This window comes from Drosophila novamexicana, unplaced genomic scaffold (genome assembly GCF_003285875.2).
Source record: "Drosophila novamexicana strain 15010-1031.04,08,12 unplaced genomic scaffold, DnovRS2.1 tig00004555-arrow-pilon, whole genome shotgun sequence".
NCBI classification, from domain to species: Eukaryota; Metazoa; Arthropoda; class Insecta; order Diptera; family Drosophilidae; genus Drosophila; species Drosophila novamexicana.
The window spans coordinates 2,155,765-2,176,460 of NW_020825052.1; the positions used below are offsets into that span (position 1 = coordinate 2,155,765).

The 20,696-nt window shown below is 36.4% G+C and overlaps 1 protein-coding gene across 3 annotated transcripts; it reads right to left on the reverse strand.

The window, feature by feature from the left end:
- Window positions 1-335: 335 nt before the first annotated feature.
- On the reverse strand, window positions 336-19,329 carry LOC115770134 (protein I'm not dead yet). 3 transcript variants are annotated; one of them, XM_030715275.1, is made up of 10 exons: window positions 19,134-19,329; window positions 3,973-3,998; window positions 3,750-3,876; window positions 3,567-3,683; window positions 3,356-3,504; window positions 3,179-3,293; window positions 3,037-3,113; window positions 2,518-2,976; window positions 1,655-2,030; window positions 336-1,593 (listed from the first exon to the last, which is right to left on the reverse strand). In XM_030715275.1, the coding sequence occupies exons 1-10, from the start codon at window positions 19,155-19,157 to the stop codon at window positions 1,090-1,092; spliced, it is 1,974 nt and encodes a 657-aa protein (XP_030571135.1). In that variant the 5' UTR covers window positions 19,158-19,329; the 3' UTR covers window positions 336-1,089. The 3 variants fall into 3 exon arrangements, with proteins under 3 accessions (XP_030571135.1, XP_030571136.1, XP_030571137.1); XM_030715276.1 differs by lacking the exon at window positions 19,134-19,329 and adding an exon at window positions 13,935-14,080; XM_030715277.1 differs by lacking the exon at window positions 19,134-19,329 and adding an exon at window positions 13,984-14,068.
- Window positions 19,330-20,696: the final 1,367 nt, after the last annotated feature.

Consider the following 20,696-nt stretch of genomic DNA (forward strand, 5'->3'; position numbering starts at 1 on the left):
GACTAACTTAAGTATTATAACTAGATAGAACAATCTTGGTATGCAGACATATGATATAATAGACTGAAGTCAACCCCTTATTGACCTTATATATATAAAGGCAAAGAAAGGCTTACAAGAACTTTGAATTTGGTTAAAGTATCATAAAGAAATCTTTACAGTCGAGCAATAGTTCTTATGGCAGAGATTCAACACGGTCGACTTGACAATTGTTGAAAATGTAAATCATGTTAATCAAGGGTGACGTTTAACAATTTCTAAGAATTTTACAATTCTCAACAATATTATAACAAATGTAACAATCATAATTTAGTTACTTTTTGTTGCCATAAAAATGTGTGATAGTTTTTACATTTTGAGCTTTTATTTGACTTTACAACTATAAAACATTAATCGTTTGCAAATTTACAAATTATCCATAAAACTTATAACTTATGCTATTTGTGTGCTAACTTTCGTACGCATTCAAATATTGAGTAATTTTCTTTTGTTTTCACAAGTTCCGTCTAAATTTAAACAAAAATTACATATGCAAAAAAGAAATTTAAACACTTTCCGTCAGTCTAGTTGCTAAAAAGAGTATAAAAATACAATTCAATGCCTGTTTCTTTCTTCTTGATGCATATTATACACAAAAAATATATAACATTTGATTTTCGCTAAATGCAATAATTAAGTAACACATATTCTTTTCTTTTCTTTTTTTTGTTAATTTTTTGATGCAACTGTTAAGGCTATTAGTAAATGCGCTTGTATGCTGAAAGTTCGTTCCGTTTTCTAATTATTGTTAACTTTTGACATACTCAGGTGTCGCTAATTTTCTACACAGAATTTTCTCAAAAATTGTGTCACAGAGAAACAGTCATTGCTTGTGGACTGAAGTTTCGTGTTTGAGTTTGTTTGTAAATTCGTTTAAAAAATGTAACTGTTTTTTACTAATTGTTTTTTTTTCGTTCAACTTTATACTTAATTGTGTTGTAGAGCATAAGAACATTTAAGCAAAGGCACTTGTGTTTCTTTGTACAGTTGCCTCACGGCGCTACTCGCGGGGCTTGTGTCCACTTTTAGACCAGAAAGTTAACTAACTAATTAGAGGGTTTTGTTAAAGGCCAGATCAGTCAACAGGCGTGTGCCATTGACAGCCATCTGGGCCAACGGTTGCGTGCTATTGGCAATAATGTTGCCCACCAGATTCGAGCTGCTGGTAGACAAATCCGTTAACAGCTCGGTATTGTTTGCCAATAGACGTGTCGCATTTGCGGCCAGCTCAATAATACGCGTCTTATTGGCGGCTACCTCGGCCAGCAGACGGCTCTTGTTGGCCGCTTCCTCGGCGGCGATTTGTGCCCACTCCGGAAACGTGTCCAGGTTTGGGTAAATAACCATGCCCCAGGTTTGACAGAAAATGAAGAGCACAATGATAGTTATAATCGTTGGTCCAATGCCCGCAATAGCCATGTCCTTGCTGCGAATGTGCGCATAGCCAGCAACCAGGGCATTTGGCGGCGTGCTCACCGGCAAATGGAAGGCCATGCTGCAGGCGAGACCTGCTGGGAAGACCAGGTACAGTGGATGGATCTTCAATGCCAGTGACTGTAATATATAAAACAAGATTAATAGTCATTTCTTCGATTTTATAGCCATGTCCACGCACCATTTCATTGAGCACAGGCACGAGAATATTGGCGACAGCCACATTCGAGCTGAAGGCTGTCAGGAATACCGCCACCAGAATGACCACCAACAACAGGGCTGGATGTGGCAGCACCTTCAGACCGCTCATCGAGCTGCCAATCAAGGTGGCCATGCCACTCTGTTTGCTGCCCGCAGCCAGGGCGAAGCCGCCGCCAAGCAGGAATATCAGACCCCATGGAACCCTCGACTGAATGAACTTCCAGGTAATCAGCGATGGTGTCGGCGCCGTTGGCACCGGTCCACGTCGTGTGCAATAGCGCAGGAATGCATAGTTGGCGGGCAGCATGAAGCACATGATCACCACAAATATGGTTGGCATGGAGTTCTTGATCACCCTGAAAGTATACACCAAAAGTTAGTAGCTGTTAATAAATATTTGCCAAAAGATAACAGCTATTCTCCGGGTGCCGCAGACTAAATAACCTGACTTTATGGCAACTATATGATACAGAGCAACAAGGCTTTTACGTTTGATTAAAAGAATCGTATCCTGTTGATCCAAATTACATTTTTATGTGAACCAAATGTTCTTATGGGAGCTATTTGGTTGTGCCCGAGAGCAGAGTGAGGAGTCGGATTCGAATCCGTGGCAAATGTGTGGACTGGCCTTAATTGTCAATCCCATTTAAAAAGCTATTTAATAAATTCGCCTTTTTATACTTTAGCCGCATTTAGGAGCAATTGCAAGAGAATTAGGTTCCCATCAGCTTCATAAAGCTGCTCTAAAAACGTTCTGCAAAGGTATTTGTTCTGCGGCAATTTGAAGAAACCTGCTGTGTTCCGTTCTGGCGTGTAATAGGATGCCTTCGCGTTTGCACTCACTTGGCAGGTAGCAGATCCGCCCAGCCTGTGAAGATGCCCGGTTTGCGTGTAAAGTACATGAAGACCATGATAATGAAAAGAATCATCACTTGAATCTCGTGCATATTCATGGGGCCCAGCTCTTTGTAGCGTTGATCGATCACTTTCTTGGCCACGTGAGCATTGTCCTTGCCCACCTGCACCTCCTGGGCCTCCTTGCTCTTTGGCCGCCAGAGACCCATGAAATGCCATTGCAGGAAAACGTAGGTGAGAACCGTGTAAACCAACATCGAGGGCACCGAATAGAACATGAATGTGGGGAAATCCAGTTTCTCAGTGGCATTGGGGAATGCCGTGTCGTAGATGCCCTTGAAGGTTAGATTTGTGGCAGTGCCAATTATGGTGCCACAGCCGCCCAAAGACGAGGCATAGGCAATGCCCAGGTAGTAGCATTGCGTGACTTTTGTGGGATACGGCAGCCTGTCGAATTGGACGATATGTAAGTAATTGGTTTGCAAACTGTTTTCTAGCTAAACATACTCATCCTCACTCTTCTTCTTGTTCTTTCCGCCGACCATTTGATACTCTGGCTCATGGTAGATTTTGCAGACACCTTGCTATTAAATAAAGTGCACGATTAACAAGTGTTCTTATAGAAAAGTCGAGAATTTCGCACACTCACCGCTTGCAATTCTTCCAGGACCGCTTGGACAATCGGACTCATCATAGCCGTGCAGGCGGCATTTGAAATCCACATGGATATAAACATTGTCACCATAATCAGGCCAAAGTGTAATCTAGAAATTAAATGAATCTAGTCAGCTTTAGTTGTAGAGCAGCTGACAGTGCTAGCGCTGACCTTCTGGGACTGCAGCCCACCATTTGGATTACTCTCAGCGCCAGACGCTTGTGCAGGCCGCTGTACTCAATGGCCAGGGCGACCATGATGCCGCCCATGAACATCACCAGCGTGTCCTTGAAGTATGTCATGCAGGTCTCTTCGGAGCCCTAAAAAGCGAGCTGTCAGTTAAAACTTGGCTTATGCGATGATAACAAGTGCTATTAATTACCATAATTCCCATTGTGGGAAACGCAACAATTGGTATCATTGATGTAACATAAAGAGGCAGCGCTTCTGTGACCCAGAATACGGCCATTATCAATAATATGTACATGCAACGGTATTCCTGTAAAGATAAGGTTTAAGGGATTATGTTTATTAGAGACATTTACAGCTTGGCCAAGCTACTTACCGGAATATTGTTCATTAATATTATGGGCAGGCATAATAGAGGCATTAAGAATACAACGCATCCTTTCCAGTGATTCGCGAAGAAGGAGCTCCAGCGGGCTTGCGGTTCTACGGGGTCTGCTGCTTCGCTGCAAATTAAATATAGGTTAAGATATATTCCAATTGATAAATGTAAGTGGAAAGTAGATTCTTTTCACGTGTGAAACAAAAACTAAGGTACTTACAGTTCCATTTTAAAAACGGGCTCAATCTGTAAATAAATAGAATAAGAAAAAAACGGATTAGAAGAAGTTGCAGGACAATTGGGCTATAACCGAATCTAGGCCCGCGAAAATGTGCCACTCGTTAATTGTTGCCATGTATCCATTTTGAGTTATATTTTTTTTCAATTATTATCGTTTATACTTCGTTAAAATTCCATACACTCATATAAGGCAGAATGGTCGGAAATCAATTGAATATTAGCCCGTTCGATACTTAAATTGGATTGTTTACAGAATACATCAAAAAATAGGCCAAACTTGGCGACTTTTATGTACCCTCTTTTTAAATAGTTAGTCTTTAAAAAAGTTCCTGTTTCGTGCTAATACTTGGTCTAAAAATATGCTTGAAGCTTGTTTAAAGAAAAATCTAACATAACATTGATTAGCATAACTCAGATTTTCTTTAGAATGAAGTTAGAGTTCTTTACGCTTTTATAACTATATATCTATTGGGTCAAATTGATGGGGTCATCAGCGATAAGTACTTTGCAATACATTCATATATGGTATACTCTGTCATATTGTACCCTATAAATGTATCCCAATCAAGATGGCAAGCCATGATGTAATTTCTTTGGAGTGTGTGTGCGAAAAGCTGTCAACATTTGCTCTGTTTTTGGTTCGGTGCGCTTAGGTCTCCGTTGGAATATAAATATGTCAGATGCGCATATTCGCGGCGGCGACGGCGTTGGCCTCCATTCTATGTACGTCATCGCCGCGTCATCTGATCAAATCAACGCGCCGCGAGCTGACCACATAGACAGTGCTGGCCCGGAATCTAGCACACCGGGCATTACAATTAACAAATAATTATTAAATTATTTATAGAAAAGCAGTACATTTGCTAAATTATGCCAATTTTTACAAGGAGTTCATTTGTATACCCTGTACTAATTTATAATGTGGCTACAAACTTGCTGAGTATGTTTGCAATGGTTAAAGTGAGGCGTTCCCAACCTGACTACGTTTTTAGATACATGCTGACGATCTGAGTAATCCATTACCTGTTCATTACCTCGAACTAATCTTGATTGCCTTATATTAAGAGGCCAGACAAACCAATCTTTGCATTACTCTAGCAATATCGATAGTTATTAAGCAGCTGCAGCTAGAAGGGGTAAGTGCTAGTCGGTCACTTTTGACTTTAGAGTGTCTATTGTGATGCCTTAATATAAATGGGTAGAATGAAGTTGTTGAAGGCAGAAGAACTTATAGATATAGATATTGATAAAGATATAGAGGTAGACTTTTAATCATATCTAAATCAATTTCTAAGAGCATATATATATGATTATATATATGGCAACATCTGGCCTACATCAATTTTTATCAGCATAATTCCACATGCCTATTCAATCTGATTGATACCCTGCCAAACACCTTCAATCTATATAAATTACTCAGACTTTATGCTGCCAGCCCATTTCTGGTGCTAAACTTCTGGCCAGCACTGTGCATACTAAAAATAAACATTTCGTCCTACGCTAGTTTCTATTACCATCACCTGTGTGAAAGTTGGCTATCTGTCAATCAATAGGTTAGTTAGAGCCAGTCATAAATTATGAAGCCAGCTTTATAGTAAAACAACACGTGTCATTAGGTTATCCAAGAACGTTTCTATTCAAAGCTTTTGTGTACGTAATTATTGTTGCTTGGAAACAAACAAAAGCCAAGCACGTCCGACAATAATTATAGTCGGCCCGTGTCAATGTCAATATCATAGCACAAAGAACATATATGACTAACGCGGCGGAAAGGGCAGCTTAAGGGGGCTGAAATTGAACTTAATTAACTGCAAATAGTCCATGCAAGGACAGAAGAGGTCCATATTGGCAAATACTCATAAATTGTTGAGATTTAGTAGACTTAAAGCTGACTTCTGTGGCATTTGAATTAAGGTGTCTATGATTTTTAACGTGGACGTTAGCAAAAAGAACTATGTGCCGGCATTTTCCGCCAAATATTCAATATATCAATATTTTGAGATAGATGTCCAACAAGTTCAATTATCAAGGCAACAGCATTAGCTCATTTGAGAAAGTTTAAAAAGGGAACGTTCAAATGGAATGCGGAGAGCAAAGCCTGCACTGCAAGACATGTCATCAAGAGTGTCCTGCCTGATGACGTCTTAAGCTAGTATCAAGTAGATTTAGATGTGAATGAGAGTAGTTATACTAAAGCATAAAGAATACACTAATATATGCCAGAGTTAAGTAGTTAGTCGCAAGCTTAAGTCACAATCTACAGACCATAACCAAGTTCAAATAATAAGTTGTATTGTATTATGATTTGTATATCAAAGCTGTTATTATTCGATTTGCTGTCTGTTTGTTAGTTTGTTTGTTTGTTTTATTGTTACAATGTAAACAATAATTATTGTATTTCAATTGTCTGCTTACAGGGCCGTAACTTAATCCATAGGCGAGAAAATTTGCATTCAAATTGTGCTCCGCCAAACGCCATGCGATTCCAAGTCGAGCACGAGATCAGCTTGGCTGTGTTTGGTCTATCACTAGCTGATTATACCCTGCCAGAGGGTATTATCGTTTTCTTATGGCATATGCAACGCATTTAAAGAGACACAAAGTGTATATATTCCAGATCAGCATCAGCAGCTGTGCTGATATACGCCTGCCTTCAAACTCCATCCGTCGTCTTGAAACTTTGCATTGGTTCGACTTTCTGTTGCGGTCAGAACATATGTTATAACTTGTCAAATCGGAATACTATATCATATAGCTGCCATATGAACGATCGGTTACGATAGGTTCTTGCATGGAAAAGATTCTTATTTTCCAAGACAATTTTACTTTACTTTTCATACATAGATCTTATTAACATCCGACCAATATATCATATAGCTGACATAGCAACGATTGGCCGAGTTGTAGGTACTTGTATGAAAAACTTTTGCTCATCAAGAAACCGAACATTTACTAGTTGCACTATGTTTCTTATACATGAGCCAAATCATATTAAGATCACACTTCTATATTATACAGCTTCATAGGAAGAATCGGAGTGAGTTTATTTTCATTAAAGCTTTTGCGAGCTTTACATTCTCACAAGGGTATTAAATCTTCGGCGTGCCGAAGACATTCACACTTTCTAGCTCATATTACTTATTTTTTTGTTTTTGCACACATATTGAAAAATAAATTCGAATTTTAAATACTTTTTAGAATAGTTTAAACTGTGGCGTTGGCTCAGATCGTGCCCAAAGTCAGGCGTCAAGTGTGACTGCTAACAATTTGTTTGGGGTAAGGAGTGATCGACTAGAAGTTACCCTTTACAGATGCGAAAAGTAAATAAACAAAGCTAATTACTCAATTAATTTTAGTGAATACTCAGCTATTAGTTATATTATAATGGGCATATTAGTTATTAATAAATAAATATTGTAGACACGCAGACGAACGTGTTTATCTAGGCAGAGAGGCTGACTAAGCACTTTAAAATGGGTCGGCATAAATGAATTACTTTGCTATTACTTTTTGTTTCAATGGGTGCCAGGTACTCGAGTATTCTCACAAGCAATTAAAACTAATAGAATACGTTTTAATAAGCTGAAAATGTGTAACTTTTGAATCTAAGTAAAACCGCATTTCGAAAGACAGAATTTCATATTGTATGTTATTCGTGCGCCCGATTGATTACAGCGCTGATACGCGGGCGACCCTGGAAGTGAGAATGAGAGCTAGTAAACAGACAAAGGAAGGAATATATATACATATATATATATATGTATAATAGATTTGACTCACATACGTCAACATTCCAGAAAAAAAAGCGCTATCAATTAACGTTGTCAGCCCACGTTAAATTGTGCCTCGAGTATCAATTTAAACTCAATATGAATTTACAGTGCAAATTGCAGCTATATTCTATTTTTATTTATTATATTATTCATATATGCTTCTTATGGCAATAACATCCATATCTGGTGTGTGTGGGCCTAAAATCGAACTGTTAGTAAATGTATCTACAACTTTTCATAGTCAGCTTCACACTTAAATGTTAAAACAAAACTTTTTAAATTACAAAAAAGAAACTGAAAGCTTCGTTTAATGAGCTTTATTTTTTTTTTATATATATTTATATATTTATACATAATTTTTTAAGGCAATAATTAAAATCGATTTGTTAGAATTCAGCTTGATAAATATTTATTTATTATTTATATTATTTGTAGTTGCATTTAAATTTCATAGAATAACCTTTTAGGTCTTAAACTTCTTTTAATAAGCTATATCGTTTCTAAGAAATAATAACGAGACAGTTTTTTTTATTGTAATTCCTGTGTTTTTCCTCTCACAAGTTCTAATGAGCTGTTCGAGACGTCAATTACATTCTAATAATACGCTCCGCTCCGCACACAACCTACTCACTTTACAGATAACAATCACAGAAGATTTCAATTGTTAGTTATAATTATTGAGAGTTTCAACCTTTTTCAAAAAGTGAGCCGATCGATGCGAGGGGAAAGTGCGAACAAAAAACTATTACAGCAAGTATTATTGAAAGGATCGCATTAAGAAAGTCTGAGCTTTTCTTTTGATTGAATTCGAATTTGATTTGGTTTGTCCTTAAATCCTTGATTTAATTGAATTCTTATTAAACTTGTCTAGACTTCCCAAATGTACAACTATATCGTCTATATATATGCTAGAGTATCAAAACTTTGCTTTCTGCCCATTTTAAGTTTTCAGTTGACTTTTAAATAAATTGCTCGTTACTCATGAAATTGAAAATATGATGTCGAGATATAGAGTTCGGTGCCTGGAGCTATGTGCATTCGTTGTATGAGTTCGATAAGTGAAGTGCTTAAAAGTTAATTGATATAATGGGCCGTGAGACACATTCCTGTGCCTCAGTGTTTGGGGCAAGGCTGACAGCCCATAGAATCTCTCGTATCGCGCCCAAGTTAGTCATTAGACGAACCTCAAAATATTAGGCAAAGGGGGAATTGAATAATAACAAAATTAACTTGTCAAAAGTGAAGTAAAATAATGATTAAATGCTTTTTTGCTGTTTCGATTTAATATATAAATTACGTTACTTTTACTGGACTTGTTCAAAATCAGAATCACAATTAAACTTGTTCTAGTTGAACTAACTGGTAAAAAGCACTTGCAGCCAGATTTATCTTGAATCAAATAGACAACTTTACACGCTTTAGTTTGTATGAAAAACGAGTATAGCTATTATTATAATACTCTGTATATCTAGTGTTTGTAGTCTTCGAGCATACGAGCCTTGATTTAATAACGAACGTATGAGTTATCGCCAATTGAAAAACCATTTCATCAGTCGTTGTCTTACAAGCATAACATACATATGCTCTTATAGTCTTTGAGATGGATGTGATCATAATAACAGATCGACATGCCTAGATATAAGTACTAGGCTATCTATGATAGGCGTGTGTATGTACTGAAAGCTTGTTAAAGCTGCCTGCTTCTTAATTGAAACATAAACAATATCTCAACTTTAATTGGCATAGGCGATAAAAGATACGTAATCAATTTTGAAGAGCAGCCGATCATACCTGAACTATGTTTTCCAATATGGTATGTATACGATACTATTTTACTTTGTGATGACCCACATGCATAAATTTGGTTGTCAACTCGTTGCCAAAGGCAAATTTCGTAATGATCGGACCATAGAATCCGATCACTTTTAAGACTATGGAAGATGATATGACTTGGCATGCTCGATTAGGCTATGCGGTTGCTATGCGGAGCTCTTCGTGTTCATTCAATCTACATTCTTTTGTGGCTATGTTTTTTACAGGGTATTCAGGCCGCACAAACTGAACAGCGACAAATTTCTCAAATATTGATAAGCATTTGAATTTGCGAATGAAATCAACTGTTTCTTGTATAGTTGGCATTATAAAAAAATTATAAAAAGCTTAGCAATTGCGCACTTTAGACCCCTAACTTGTATTTAATCTGCGCATAGTCGATTATTAAACTCAAAGTTCACAAAACTAAAGTTAAAATTAAAATGTTCTTTTTTGTTTCTTTTTGTAAGTAGCAACAAGCTTTTTTCCAAATTGAAATGCATTATTAACGGCCGAACTGTGCCCGTGCCTGAAAAAAAAGACCGTGTCCTCATTACCGAGCCGCAAGTCTGAACTGAACAATCACCTCATGATATTGCCGATCGACACGGCGAATAAATTGTATATGCTAATTTCAACTCTGGTCGTTCACACATGGCATGGCACGCTCTTGACAACCGTTTACTGCAACTGGAACTGAAATCTATGAAAAATATATACACTAGCTAACAATTGAAACATTTTTCAAATTGACAAATATTTTTTCCGGCAATTCAGTAGTGAAATTTGCAACTCAAAGATACATTTGTAAGACGTAAAGATACTTTTATAAGACGTTAAGATACTTTTGTAAGACGTAAAGATACTTTTGTAAGACGTAAAGATACATTTGTAAGACGTAAAGATACTTTTGTATGATGTAAAGATACTTTTGTAAGACGTAAAGATACTTTTGTACGACGTAAAAATACTTTTGTAAGACGTAAAGATACTTTTGTAAGACGTAAAGATACATTTGTAAGACGTAAAGATACTTTTGTATGATGAAAAGATACTTTTGTAAGACGTAAAGATACTTTTGTAAGACGTAAAGATACTTTTGTATGGTGTAAAGATACTTTTGTATGATGTAAAGATACTTTTGTAAGACGTAAAGATACTTTTGTAAGACGTAAAGATTCTTTTGTAAGACGTAAAGATACTTTTGTAAGACCTAAAAATACTTTTCTATGATGTAAAGATACTTTTGTATGATGAAAAGATTCTTTTGTAAGACGTAAAGATACTTTTGTAAGACGTAAAGATACTTTTGTAAGATGTAAAGATACTTTTGTAAGATGTAAAGATACTTTTGTAAGACATAAAGATACTTTTTTAAGACGTGAAGATACTTTTGTAAGACGTAAAGATACTTTTGTATCTTGTTTAAGGATAGTTTGTAAAGCTGTAAGTCAATAATTTGACCTAAGTTAAATAAACTTTTGAGCAGTTGACCTTTGTTTGAACTAAAAACAATTGTTTTTTCTTTTCTTTTTGCCTTATCAATCTTCAATCAATTCTTTTTGGCATGCCAACAAAAAGTTAACCTTTATTAAACGTTTCCGTACTTTATGTCTGGCATACAAATTTCAAATTACCTGCCCGGCATACATTAACTAACACTTAATATATTGTCTAAATGGAAGTTTGTTTGTAATCGAAGAAAAGCAAAAAAAAAAATTAAAAAAAATAATAATAATTGTGCAAATTAGCATATTATGTGAATGAACTTGAATTTACAGTGTGAATCAGGTGTAAGTTATAGAAATATTTGCATAATAATATACAAATATACAAATTTCCAGTTAGTCAAGGGAAGGGAATATATATATCTATATATATATATATACATATATATATTACATATATTACATCTTAAATTCTGAAAAGCCTTAAACAGCTTAAAAAGCCATTTCGTATACGAGTTTATTATTATGAGCTTTTTTTTGTTAATAGATTACAAACCGAAAAGTCCAATTGATAGAGTTGTAAGTTATATAATATATATATATAAATTTCCAGCAGAATAGAGGAATGAAAGGTAACAATTCGTTTTCGCGTTCGAGTAATAAACTAGCCCAAAATATTGTATAAATAAAATGTATTATTATTGACGGACAAGCCCAATTGACGTCTGGAATCGCAATGAACTCTTCACACGCAATATTTGATCTGTCATATCAGTTTTATATGATGCATATATATGTTATATGTGTGTATATGTGTGATGCGTGCGTTTATTAGCGGGCTCATTGAGTGTGAATCAATTGGCAGGGAAAAGTACGTTATCTGAGCAAAAGTTGCTAATTAAATTTATTTACCGAAAATAACCAAAAGTCTATCCAAATTAATCATTAGCTTGTTTAACAATGGAAAATTGGGCGGAAATGCCACAGTTGAAAGCTGAAACAACCTTTTGACATTTGGCTCTTGACAAAGGTAACAGGCTGCTTTTTGTTTGCCGAGTTCTTAGTTTGTTCATAAAAAATGATGTTTAGACAATTGTGTTTTATCAACGCGTCTAACGCGTAGTCAAATTATGCAATATAATAGAAGCTATGTTTGTTAATCAAACAACAACAAAAAAAAAACCAACATTTTTATTTAATGTGTAACTGAGAGCAAACGCTTGAAACTGTTTGCTTATCAACAGAGAGCCTGCATACATAATTGTGAATTTAATTGGTACTTTAATATTTCCCATTAAATTCCCATTAAATTACTCAAATTTTGGTTGGGACCTTACATAAACAGCAGAGCACGCAGCTGGGAATTGAACATATTTGCAGTATACAGGAAATGCATAGACAGGTGCGACACAGTTCAAAGCACATCTGTCAAGCAACTCCAAAGGGTTAAAAAGAAGAAGAAAATTAAAAAACAAACGTGTGCGACCCCTTTAACAGAATCAACTCGGAGAGTTCAATGACACGCCCAAACTCGAAGCGAAATTCATTGCAAATTTAATTGCTAATTGCTGTTTGGGCTGCAATGCACCTGAAGTGAGTGACAAAAAAAAACAACAATTTTTAAGCAAAATATCGCCTGATACTGTGGACTTTCAATGCTAGACAAGTGTGTGTCTTAGCTTGTAGTTAATTGGCATAGTTGAAACAACTTTTGCTGATAAGCTAGCGATTAGACAGCTTTGAGCGTGGACTGAACGAAGAATCATATTCGTGTTTTGCAATAATTATAGCTATGAAATATGTGTATTATCGTACGCTCGTTCTCAAAGTGATATATATGGTTCATGGGAACTTCGCGATTTCCCTTTTATATTTTAACGTGACGCCCAAAGATCGCATTGCAAATATTCAAGTTTCAAACCTTCGAAGGTCAATGCCTTAGAGTCACGTGTTTTTTTGCCGACGTCCCCACGGATATCACATTCAAGCAGGCTCTGTTCCCCCTTTTATTACACTGTGCACAGTCGTGATTTTGTTTGACTCTCATTGTTGGGTTACGAACGAACTTAACGAATATGGCAAATATTTTGATGATATTTGCATTCGCAACTTTTTACACATCGTGGCACATTCATAAAATCCCAAACAGCAATTAAAATGAACACAACACGTAAACATGTACAAATTCGCGTAAGACACAATTGTTTACAGGTTAACAATTTCAGATTTACCTCAATTATAAGCACACGCATACAGACATGAACTGACAGACCAATGGTCAAGTCAACAAAAAAGGTGGGCTGTTTTTTTCTTTTGGTTTTTAATTATTTTTGGTGCTGGATCCGCGTGTGTTGAATTGGTGGTGGAATCGAAATGCAGGGAAATGTGAGACAAAACACATCAACAATTGCAAGCAGAGGGGAAATGCAAGACATTGTAAAGTAAAGAACAGAGCACAAAAATAAACCGTCGCGACGGTTCACAGCAGACAAAGACAACGTGGGGTACAATAATACATGCATACATATGTATGTATACACGCATGTATGCATATGTATGTACATATTTAGGGTTTGCTCCTTTTCACACTCGCTCGATGGAAGATTACACGCTTTTTCGGCTTGTTTCAAACAAAATGCAAACGTAAGTATGTGTGTGGGTCTTCACTTTGAAAATAAACACAGCGCGGTATTTTTATCGCCGTTACAATACACACATAAGAATAATTTATATATGTACGCACATCGATAATATGTACATTTGTATGTATAAAATTGCTTGTATGTAGTTTCTCTACACATTTCTTCACATGTGCTTTTGTTTTTATTTATTTACTTGTTTTTTTTTTTTTGTGTATTATCTTGCCTATTTCTATAAATTTGCATGCATATGAACATAGAATTTACTTTTTGGAACTTTCAGCGTGTATCGTGCAGCGGTAAAATTTGTAGTTACCAACAGACGAGACCACAAAACGACGAAGAACGGTAGATGGGAGACGAGGCGATGACCAGAACACGCCCGTTTCGTTAACGTTGCAATGCGCGACTGAACTCACTCGAGAAATCGGTTGGCGGAACTGACTCTAGGGACTTGCGAGACTCTGACTGAGGCCGGCACAATACAGCCGCACTGTAACTGTGTATTGGTGTGCGCATATGTGTGTGTGTGTGTATGTGTGTTTGCACAGTGGACGAAGTTAAACAAAATACATATAAAGGAACGCCACTCGAGAATTGACTTCACGTATTGCCCTTTTTTTATTTGAGTGTTAATTATTTATTATTCTGAAGGGAAACTGTAAATATTTCGACATAGTTTTTTTTAACTGCAATGTTATTTGTTATATTTAAACGTTAACTAAATTGCAAAAAATTAAAAAATTAAAAGCTGTTCTCAATTTTAATTTTAATTTAACTTTTAGGCATACTCTTATAGAACCATTCAAAGGTAATTGATATGTTAGAGTTATTAGGTTAAAAGACTAAAATAATCTTTGGCAAACAAATTGCTTTCACTGAACATATTTTTGCACTATGTAGCAGTAATTGCTCCACTGTGCGACGCAACAAGTTGAGTATAGTAGGAAATTCAATGCATAAGAATGCCATGTACGAGAGCCTGAACGAGAGATGTGATTATTGATTGGTGATGAGAGCGTGAGTGTAAACAAAATATCGCCGTTTATGGTATATACACAGATAAGAAATTTTTGACTTTTGAAATAATTTTATTTTGTATTTTTAAATGTATATTTTGTAAAAAATGATTATTATATTTATCAAATCATATATTCATCAATGCACGCTTACATATTCATACGCGAGTATATACTTTTACCCCATAGCCTCATAAATGAATAATATATGCGCATAATTATTGCGTCTAACTACAAACAATTATATATGCATACATTATATATACAGACCTGGATATCGTATGCATATATAAGTAATATGTGGTCCGAACGCTATATGAAATAAACTTTAACTTTAAACTTTGTAAATAAAATATTTAAAGTATCGACAAGCTCAGAAGTTTTGTAGGTAGAAAATAACTCACTTAAGTATACTAAGATTATTCTCAGAACAATATAAAACAGATATTAATAAAAGTGAAATTTCTATTTAAAGAAGTTAAATCCTCTGTAAATATACGTGCACCAAACCTATATTTCCGATATTTTTTTTTCGCATAACTATTGAATATAAGTAAATTGCCAAAATCTCTGAAAACCCTGTAATTCCTAAACTATTTCTTTATTTTCAAAACGGAGATTGGGGACCAATGCAGCTGGACAAAGAGCTTCAAGAGAAATGACTCTTCATACGCATTGCAATTAGTTTCAGATTAGGATTCGTAACATTAAAAGAATTAAGTTTTAAACAAGTTAAATCACAGTTAAACAGCTGTTTTTTCCTTTTTTTGGCATTGCTCACGCTGTCATCACTAATAAGCATAGAAGCAATAGAAGAAATAGCAGAAATGCAAGAGCCAAAGGCGGCAGGCAAACGAAACAGCTAGAAGGCTCACATGGAAGGAGGATGAGGTGGGGGAGGAGGAGGGGGCTGGTTCCGTTACGGATTTAACGAACGGAGACAACGTGAGAGCATGCACATGTAAACAAGTTAGGTAAAAAGAAGGCAAAGCCAAAGCAGATGCAGAAGGAGAGGGAGAGGGAGAGGGAGAGGGAGAGTATGAGGGAGAGGATGAGGGAGAGGGAGAGGATGAGGGAGAGGGAGAAGGGGCAAGGAGACGCGACGTAGTCTAACGACAAGGTAAGCGCATAACTGGAAAATGCCAGCAAAAACGATTGAACGACAACAGAAATGGAAAACAACAACAACAACAACAACAACAACAACAACATGCAGCTTGTTGCAGAAATGTGGACAAACTGCATTTTCTAGACTCGCAAAAGGTGGACACTTGTTGCATGCGGGAAAAGTTACATATCTACGAGCAAATTGCAGACAACCCCCCCTCCCCCCCTAGCCTGTGACCCGCCCACGGAGAGGACATGTAGCTCCACACACACGCACATACACACACACACACATACATATGCATATGCAAAAATTGCGCTTATCAGTGCAGGCAGCGTAACTGTAAACACGCATACAGATGCGGACTGCGGACTGCGGACTGCGGACTGCAGCCCCAGGAGATTCGGCAGACCCAATTAGAGTGAAAGTCCAACAGGTTATTGGCTGAAAGAAAAAGCCGCTCAACACAGGCTTCATACGAGCTGATTTACCGTTATATTCATTTCTTGAGGAATATTTACAGGAATATTGAAGATATGCCGCATATGTACATACGTACAGGGTATATATTTGTGCATATATATATATGCAGGCATCAGTTTCTAGGCAAACAAATTTGCAGACATTACATATGTAGGATTCGACCAGATCGTAGCACTATATCATAAAGCTGACACAGAATCAGATCGTCGCAGATTAACTTCTTAAGTGCAAGAACTATTTATATATTAATAGGATATCTGAACCACATATGACATTATCAACTTGATATATCATACTATTAGCAGACAAATGTATTTATTGTGTATCAAAAACTTTTCTGTTTTCTCAAAATATCTACATTTTCGAGCTTCAGCAATCTACTAAAATACCTAGAAAACTGTATATAATCAGAATACCCTACAATATAGTTACTCAGAGAACATTCGCACGCACTTTCAGGCCACATACAATGTCTGCAAGGGTATTTAATCTTCGGCGTGTCGGGAGACAGGCCCCCTTTTTTCTTGTTAATCATGAACAAGCGTATCAAGAAGCGGAAGATAATCAAATTGGCCAGCCATATACCTATTTACCAGAATTTATAGCCAAGATCTTTCGGGCTTTGTCGCGTTAGATAATACTATTATGCAAATAACAAATAAATTTCAGAACAAAGTCTCCAAAAGAGACTCTATACATTCTAGTCAGAGATATGTACATATACATGGATTATATTTTTAGCTATTGACTTTGACTTTTGCGTTCGTCAATTGTTTTGGGATCTGCAATTAGTGCGTCATTGCCGGGCACGTGAGTGTGCGGGGCGGGGCAGGGTGAAAGTACAAATAAACCAGATCATATGGAGAAAATAATATAACAATCCGCAAATGCGATCTATTTATATAGACACAACTTGTACCTTGAGTTATAATGCAGACTATTTGAAGGAAATATTTATATATAAAATTTGAGAACATTTGAGAACTTTTACGCAGGAAAAGCCTTCACTTAAAGCTGCAATTTCTGGCAGAATTTCCTTGAGGTATGACAACTTTTTCTAGGTCCTTCTCTGTTGAGTCTGGAAAAACTAGCAAATATCTATAGTTAGATATTTCCAGCAAGTATTTCCTGTTATTTCTTATTGTTTATATTAAGAATTACTCATTTTTCGTTTTATATTTATTACAATTTAATGTAATTGCCATTAATAAACAATTAGGAGAACGCCAAAATATACAAATTCAAATGAAACATGTGAGTTTCTTTTCTACATCAAATTTTTTGGCTTCACGAATTGAAGCAAAAATATTTGAAGCACGCCCATTTCAGCCTTAAATATCGCAAATATTCAAAAACTTATCGAATATTGAAGCAAACAAACAAGACGTCTTCCTCTCTCTGTTTTTACAGGGTATTGAGTAGTCGGCTGCAACTAACTCTTATGTACTTAAGTGCACGAAATCGTCGAACAAACTTTATAGAAGGCAGGCATATTACATACATTACATATATTATATATTACATATATTACATATAATACATATATTACATATATTACATATATACCAAGATCCAATCCCAGAACAATTAATCTGTTTTCCTCTTAAAGACTAGAATTTCAAATCCTTTCATCAAGAGATTTTTGCTTGTTTTCAACTGAAGTAAACTATCTGTAAAGTCTCTCCCTCTCTCTCTCTCTCTCTCTCCCTCTCTCTCTCTCTCTCTCTCTTTCTCTCTCTCTCTCTCTCTCTCTCTCTCTGCCGTTGCAAAGCGCTATCAGCTGGGGGTTTTATAAAATGGCGGCATCCAGTAAATACTTCTGGAAACTCTCGCATTTAATGCAGCACATAAAATAATCACAGTTCTAATGAACAGCAAATTCCAACAAAAAAAAACTTATAAATCGACACTTAACAAACAATTTTTATGCACATTTCTCACTTAAGCCACATTTTTATTAATTAGCGTTAAAAACGAAGAAGAAGAGCCTTGGCATGATAATTATTCGCTTGCAGGAATACTTTATTGTTTTTTTACGGCTTATCATACGGCATTACGAACTTTTATGGTCAGGTGCTTGCCAGACACACACAGACACACACACACACAGACACATGTAGATAATGAACGGTACAAAGATTTGCCTGATAAGAGATTGGGATTTGAGATAGAGCCAGAGCCAAGAAAAGAACGTCATCAAGTAGAGTTTCATAACAATTATAGAATTAGATAATATATGCGTGGCGTAGTCATGGGATTCTCTTTGCATTAGATAGAACTCACAGCTGATAGGCCAACTGATGAAATCATCAGTTTGACTAATGAAAACATTGGAGGCATAAAACTGTTGTTGCCCTCTCTGTAAACACACATGAATAAAAACAAGCTGAATGAATATGTATCTCTTAATGAGCCCAGAGTTCAAAAATCGAGTGGCATCTGTTAGAGAAAGTTGAAATGTTGCGTAAAATTGGGTAATATTTATGTATATATACAGGCTTATTGATAACCAATAGACGGAGGAGCTCGGCAACAACGATTTGCTTTACTAAATACAAATTTTCTTTAAAAATGAGACAGAGACATAATGACTTTTTCCCTTGATAATTATATACACACGCACGCACACACACACATGCTAGTGCATACATACGTACATATATTTCGCCTATTAACACTGATTGCCACGGGAACTCGAAGCGAATTGTCATTGGCTAATGAGCCGATACAAAACACACCACACCAGATTTCAAGGTCGCTGGGCACATGTTTGAGTGAATTGATCCCTGCAGGAAATTCTAGTTTCACCTCGAAACGGTACTTGCGAGAAAAAACAACAACAAATGAACTGCTTACCATTTTGCTCGTCTCCTTGGCCATGGTTTATGGTTTATTTTCGTGCGCTTTGCTCGGTTGATAGTGTCTATAACTATTTGGAATATGTTCACACGATTTATATCATAATTTTCACTTTCTATTTGTAGCACTGCGAAGACGCACACCGACGACTTCTTTGGTCTAGACAACTTTCAGTTGTATTCTGCGACGCTCGATGACAAAATAACGAATGAGCCTCACAGCGAAGTGTCTGTTAAGTTCTTCGTCTTATAGAGCTGTCGCGAGTAGGGCGAAAGCAAATCTACGATAAGCGTGTTGGCAGAGAGCAAGCAACCAAATCGCTTTGACTGCGCGCTAGTAAGCCAGAGCGCCGAAAGGGAGAGAGCCAGAGAGAATATCCGTGGTGTGTCTGTGTGTCAGTGTGTGCACGTTTACTGGGAATTTAAGAGCATTGCCACTGACCTTCTCTCTTACAACTCACCATGACCTTAAACTATCCTTTCGGATTTCGTGCCGAATTTCTCATTGCCACCTTCCCACCATAAACTGACGAGCATGTTGTGTGGCATGTTGAAAACTCATTCATTGCAATAACGAGCGCTCGTGACGTAACACAGTGCGAGGCATTTTCGCGTCATGTGGGTTGTTTAAGGTGTGGACATAATAGGTGCAAAGTTGTTGCGTATACAATGGGACAATTGTGCAAGTTTCTTTCTCTAACGCATTGAATGTTTATTATTCATTAAAGATAAATACTTTTTGTAAATATTTTCCTATGCGGCTCTGAAAATTGTTGTCATATTGAGGCAAATTTGTATGGAAATTATGAAATTAATAATTTAAATATAGATAAATTCTATTTTCTATGTTTAAAAGGCTGTTTTTCAGGGCAGGTGTGTTTTAACTGTTATTTGCAATTGGAACAATTTTTATGGATAATTATGGGCGTATCGCATATAATTTATGGATTCGTCGATTTTTTATTGCACCAGTTGCATACATTTGCACACAACTATTATACCTTTTAAACCATTTTAACTACCAAGTTATACTTCGTCAAGCTGTTAGTTTAAGAATTCACGAACCATGGTTCGTCAAGTTATGTGGCGCCCTCTATGTGCCGAGTAAATAGTTAATTTAATACTTATTCGCTAGGTGGAGACAGTAAAGGCGGCCTTTTTGGTCACTTAGAGAAAGATTGATCTTCAAGATGGAAAAACCCAATGTTTAACGAAAATCGATATTAAGGGGATGGGGAAAGTTATAAGAAGAGAGAGATAAACTTGCTTTAAGTTTAAAATACGAGGTAAGTTATAAAAGCGAATATCAGCATGTTACACATATGCACAAATATACCTATTATTCCCATTATTGACTCAAGCTAAGGATATTTCTTAATATCATTTCAATCTCTTTAACCGAATTGGCTTGGATACTGCCTAAATACCATATTCAATCATCAACATTTAATTTCCAGATGTTCAAAGCGGATGTAACCTTTGCTATTTCCCGTTCGACCAAGTTCTGCCACGTCATTCGGGTTATCAGCATCATCATTTGACGCAGCAGCCAGCCTCGCCG